This window comes from Asparagus officinalis, chromosome 1 (genome assembly GCF_001876935.1).
Source record: "Asparagus officinalis chromosome 1, Aspof.V1, whole genome shotgun sequence".
In the NCBI taxonomy this organism is placed as follows: Eukaryota; Viridiplantae; Streptophyta; class Magnoliopsida; order Asparagales; family Asparagaceae; genus Asparagus; species Asparagus officinalis.
Genome location: NC_033794.1, coordinates 123,642,664 through 123,648,036, shown reverse-complemented (window position 1 = coordinate 123,648,036; position 5,373 = coordinate 123,642,664). Strand labels below are relative to the sequence as shown.

The 5,373-nt window shown below is 33.5% G+C and overlaps 1 protein-coding gene across 1 annotated transcript in view; it reads right to left on the bottom strand.

Annotated features, from left to right (window-relative positions):
* LOC109823090 overlaps positions 1-5,373 on the bottom strand; it is a 15,682-nt gene that overhangs the window by 5,425 nt on the left and 4,884 nt on the right. Inside the window, exon 11 of the mRNA XM_020389617.1 lies at positions 2,557-2,776. Coding sequence (XP_020245206.1) covers positions 2,557-2,776 — 220 coding nt within the window. The remainder of the gene's footprint in view (positions 1-2,556; positions 2,777-5,373) is intronic.

The following is a 5,373-nucleotide window of genomic DNA, read 5'->3' as shown; positions in this document are numbered from 1 at the left end:
GCCGATAATATCGGTTTATCGGCCGATATTTTAAACAATGCATATACCATCAACTCAAACTGACATTGATGCCTGTTTAGCCTCATATGATGTCTCATTACTCTTGATATTTTGTGATATTTTTTACTCAGATCTAAAAGCTGCTATTTTCTAGTTAAAGATATTACACATTTCATAAATACATACAAAATAAGTTTCTAACCTAAGCATCCACTGTTAGATTTCCTAAACTTGTCCTTTGCCCTCTTACAGAACTGGAATTTGGTCCACATCCACTTGTTGTTTGGTCCTCCTGACGATGAAGTAATAAGTATTTCATATTTTCATGTCAATGGATAGAAAGTTTGGTGGATGGCTCACTTAAGTTGACATAAGTTTCTCTCTCTATCTATATATACACACACGTATATAGATAAACATAAGCACATTTAAGAGGCGTCCTCAGGCACTACCATAATCATAATCCTTGTGAATCCCTCTCTTTAAAGAAGAAAAAACAATTCTTAGCTCCTTTTTCTCAAAGAGGGGAAAAAAGAATGGAAAAAAAGGAAAAAAAAAAAAAAAACACATCTCTTAGCTCCAAAGAAGAATTCCATTCCTCTCGCCTTTACTCGACTCACTTTGTCCTTCTCAAAGTCAACAAATCTAGCATAAGTTTTTACTGTAGCAAATTAGAAATCTCAAGTGAAGGTCAACTTCTCTTTCGCCCAGTTTATATTTTCTCCCAATTATTACTCCTCCAACCATGCCATTCTACTTCCACTATTTTTCTTCACATGATCAGTCACCTTCCCACATAGTATGTTCCACTATATCATCCAATATTGCAACTAAGCAATTTCTCACGAATAATTTCTATACTTCGCAGAGAAAGAAAAGAGTATCATAACTATAGTCTAACTATATTTAAATATGCTATTCACCAACTTATCAAAGGTCAATAACTATTTAAATAACTCAAATAACTTCAATCTTCAATAAAAAGCAATTTCTTTATGCTTGATCAGAATGGGCCATCTTCCTCATGCAAATCATAAACTGAAAGATTCCACATTTATAATGAAGTCAAAGGATCAATAAATTTGTGGAAACTTCCAAGCAAGTAAACTCTTCTGATAAGAATATTTATTGAGGAAACAATAACAAAACCGTTACGTAGAAACTTCAGACAAAGAAGAAATAAGCAACATTCAGCTTTAGAATCCTGAAATTTAATATTTTGTGTATCACAACATAAGAACTATCATTCAGAGCATGTATGGTCAATCAAGTTCGACTAATTTCACTGCTTCACCTGATGAAAGAAAAATTAACAAACATTTATAATCATTTCCTCTGCCTTTTATTACTTTAGCATGCTTAGCGTAAATTTCAGTGTTAGTTTTCTTCATCTCAGGTATTGTGATTCTTCCTTCAATTCATCAGCCTTTTCTTTGTCACAAGTTCACATAATGTTTTCTATACTTATCTCTCTCTTTGCTTTTAGAAGACGTACTTTTGCCTGGTGTATATCTTGTTTATACTTGAGTTATGCCTGAAATCTGTTGTGTAAACATAAGAGAGAGCATTCAGCTTTTAGTAAACAAAGCAACCAAGAAGGATCAAATTAGATAATGGCCAGTGGGAAACAGGCTCTTTAACATACATTCTGTGTCCAACTAGGTAACTTTTGTGATTCAACTAATGATCAATGTTTATTAGATAGGCATAGACAAACTAATCAAGAGGAAACGAAATTTTTAAAGACTAAATATCGACAAGACTCCAAGAATAACATGGCTTCTCCAGTATCCAAAATCCAAATTCTCAGATGCACCCAAAAGCATGGTTAGCAATATTTATTGTAAGGTACCCATATAAAATAGTTGCACGTGAATGAACTTCAATATGCAACTGCTCTATGCTCACACCTTTGTAGCTATGTGCATGTGTGAGGAAGTACTAACTCATGTTCAATACTACTATATGATAGCCATAAAAACCAATAATACTTGGTAAATCGGACTTTTAGTAAGTTAAGAAACATGATTCTAAAAAAAGTGTAGAAATGAGTATCCATAAGAAATCAAAGGTTGCACCATTGAATGATAAAATGATCAAGAAGTGATTGAGATGGTTTAAACATATGCAATAAAGACCAATAAATGTGCCAGTTAGAACAAATAACAGGAAAAATACTTAATGAAGCAACAAGGAAATAAAATATATAATTGATGTTAATTATCTCAAATGGCTTTCAACGTTGAATAAAAGAAATGATTTACATAGTTGATCCCAAATGGTAAAGGCTATGTGATTGTTGTTGTTTTTGTCTTTATAACCACAAATCCTTATGACCTTTAAAATGTTAGATTAGCATGTCAAAATATCATGAAATTGGCTCCATGCACTAGGTTAACACTATTAGCAATCAGAAGTACGAGTCAGATAATGAAAATGTTGAATGTTAAAATTATCTGTTATGCACCCAACTGAACCCTGTTCCATACATATAATATTATATGAATTTACAGACATCCAATGCAGTAAAAATTAATCAATCATTCTGAAGAATACCGTGTGCAGTGATTGCAATAGCCCCATGCCTGAACAAGGCCAACTCCCCATCCACCACACCCCATGCACTTCTTCTTATAGCTTGGTTCATGATTACCAGTTATATTAAACTCATATCCAGTAGGCACGCAATCAGCATGTTGCGAAATAACCTGGTTTGTTGTACTTGGCAGCTCCCATTGTGATACATTTGTCTTTGTGTTGTAATAGTACTTCTGGCCTGATAACATAAAATGCACAAGTGACTTCGAACAATGGAAGCTCAATACAACATTACATGTATTAATATTTAAGGTAATTTAAGAAAATAAAGTGAAACTTATATGGCACTATTACTCATATGTGCACAATGCAGTGTTCAAGATGACAATTATGATTAATTTCTAGCAATCAATAGGCAGCTTAGACGCATAATATAATCAATAAATAAAACCTAGTAAACAAGTAACAACAAATACGCAACTCAAAAGAAGTTTCACTTAAAATTAGGAATACTTTTCTATATGACTCTTTAGTTTAAATTGTCAATGAAGAATGTGCTTACTGACAGGAAATCTTATCATGTACCTCACTTAAAATTAGGAATACTTTGCTATATGACTCTTTAGTTTAAATTGTCAATGAAGAATGTGTTTACTGACAGGAAATCTTATCATGTACCCCCTCCACAAGACCCTTTTCCAATTGAATTTGGAGGATTTTCCTTGACCACATTAGCTAAAACTGGAGGATTAAAAATGCTGGCTAACCTTAGTTCCAACTGACTTGCTATCAACTTTTTCACACCAGGGCCTTACTTGCTATTAGTTGTCTTGGCTAGGAGTTAGCCTAATAGAGGATTAGGCAGACTGGCAGCCAGTTTCTGGGTCTTTCTTGACTTTAATTCACGCTTCATTCTCTACTCATTTTGTTCAGCTGAGACTTAGTGATGACTACTTTTAGAAAAAGGATTTAGATGATGATTACGATGATGGTAGTGGCAAAACGATATCCATAATGAACCAACAGAAATTTTCCCTATCAACTGTCCCACACCTGAAACCAACATTATATCACAAGTTTGAAAGACCTTCAACTTCCATGCTCCCTTTGCAGCTGATTTTCTTTGTCAAGCAAGTAAGCAGAGTGTATATTGATCTACATTGACTCAGGCAGAATGAAGGTAAAGATTAGATGACCTAGTCAGATTTTTTTCTGCGCGCACTGTCTACTAAAGGCCACACAATAATTGGGATATATTGATGAGTCATTATATCTGAGAACAAACTATGAATGATAAAAGTATTGGGAGGGGAAAAAAGCTCAAAACTTGCCATGTCAACTAAGGGAATTAGCTACCTCACACGTTAATGATAACTCATTAGATGGCTCATTAGCTGCCAGGATGATACAGTAAGCTGAACGAGCAGGCTTAGAAGATAAGATCACTAAAGCCATCATCATGGAGAGAAAGAGTTTATAAGATGACAGCAAGTCCGTAAGAAAGCAAAGTTTTGAGTGCAACCCAAAGGGTCAAGTATTACAGGATATAAAGGTGGATAAGAAAATAAACTCATGGAAAGTGCACATTTTTATATCCAAAAAATAGAAGAAAGCAGCCAAATGCAGCCAAATACTTTAATAAATAAAACCTTATTGGTTGAGCTTTTCTTTCCTTATTGTTTGAGTTTATTACCTCATATAGGTAATAGTGCACTTCCCATTAATTTATCTCTAAAAAGGGTAGAAAGCAAGCAGAAGGGTGCCATTGTAAGAATTAGATACCCAAATGTAAAGCACCTAACTGTAAAAGTAAAAAATAACACTGGTTTGAAGACTCAATACTAGAAAGCATTAAGAATTATCAAATAAGACTTCATTGTTTTACTTGGTAAAGATACAACTCAATTGACCATAAGATAGCTGACGGGTATCCTTCTCTTAAGATAAAAATTCACAGTTTATACCGTGAGAGTATTTTTTTTTTTGTGCCAACTCCAATTAGTTTCTGCAGGGTACTTCGACTAAACCCCACATAAAGTGGTGTTAATTGTTAAAAGGAATAGATGAAAAGCACTCTAGTGCAAAAAAGGTGGATGAAGTTTCAATAAACCAAACTGACTTTGGGCAAGACACTTTCTCAAGGGATCCCATAACTACTTAAGAAAACTTCTACCTAGCGGATCACAATTATAATAATAATTAATATAGAAATTTGGGGGGAAATTTTGGCGTGTCATAAATGGCTCTTAATGGAATTATGGACTGTTAAAAAATTTAATGACAAAAGATGCATGCAAGTGCAGTATATATGCATGATTCAGAATTCTACCTATTACTACGAATACACTCATCAATATAGCCATATAGGAATCTCAGAATCACTAATCTAAGCATTATTTTGGACTATATGAAGTAAAAACTTTGAAAAATATAACTATATATATCGTTGATAAGGGAGAGTTAAAGAAGAAAAAGGCATGCTAAATGAGCCTCCAATTAGACAATAAAAATAGTTTACATTAATCTTAAGAAATTAATGAAAAAGTTACAGGTCAACAAGATGTGACAGTGCATATGCAGAAAATCACTGAAAATGGCATGATTCTCTTTTATTTTGTATAATCATTTTTATAAATACATCTTAACTCAAGATGAGATAGGACTATTAACAGTTTGGCATCCGAGGAATCTTCCTCGACATGTTTTACAATATTCAGATCTCATATGAGTAGTTTGAAGCAAAGAGGTGAGCAAAACCTGTGGAAATTTGTATCTTGCAAATGATGCGCTAATTCATTATCTCCTCTATTTATCATGCCTAAACTGCTGATTATA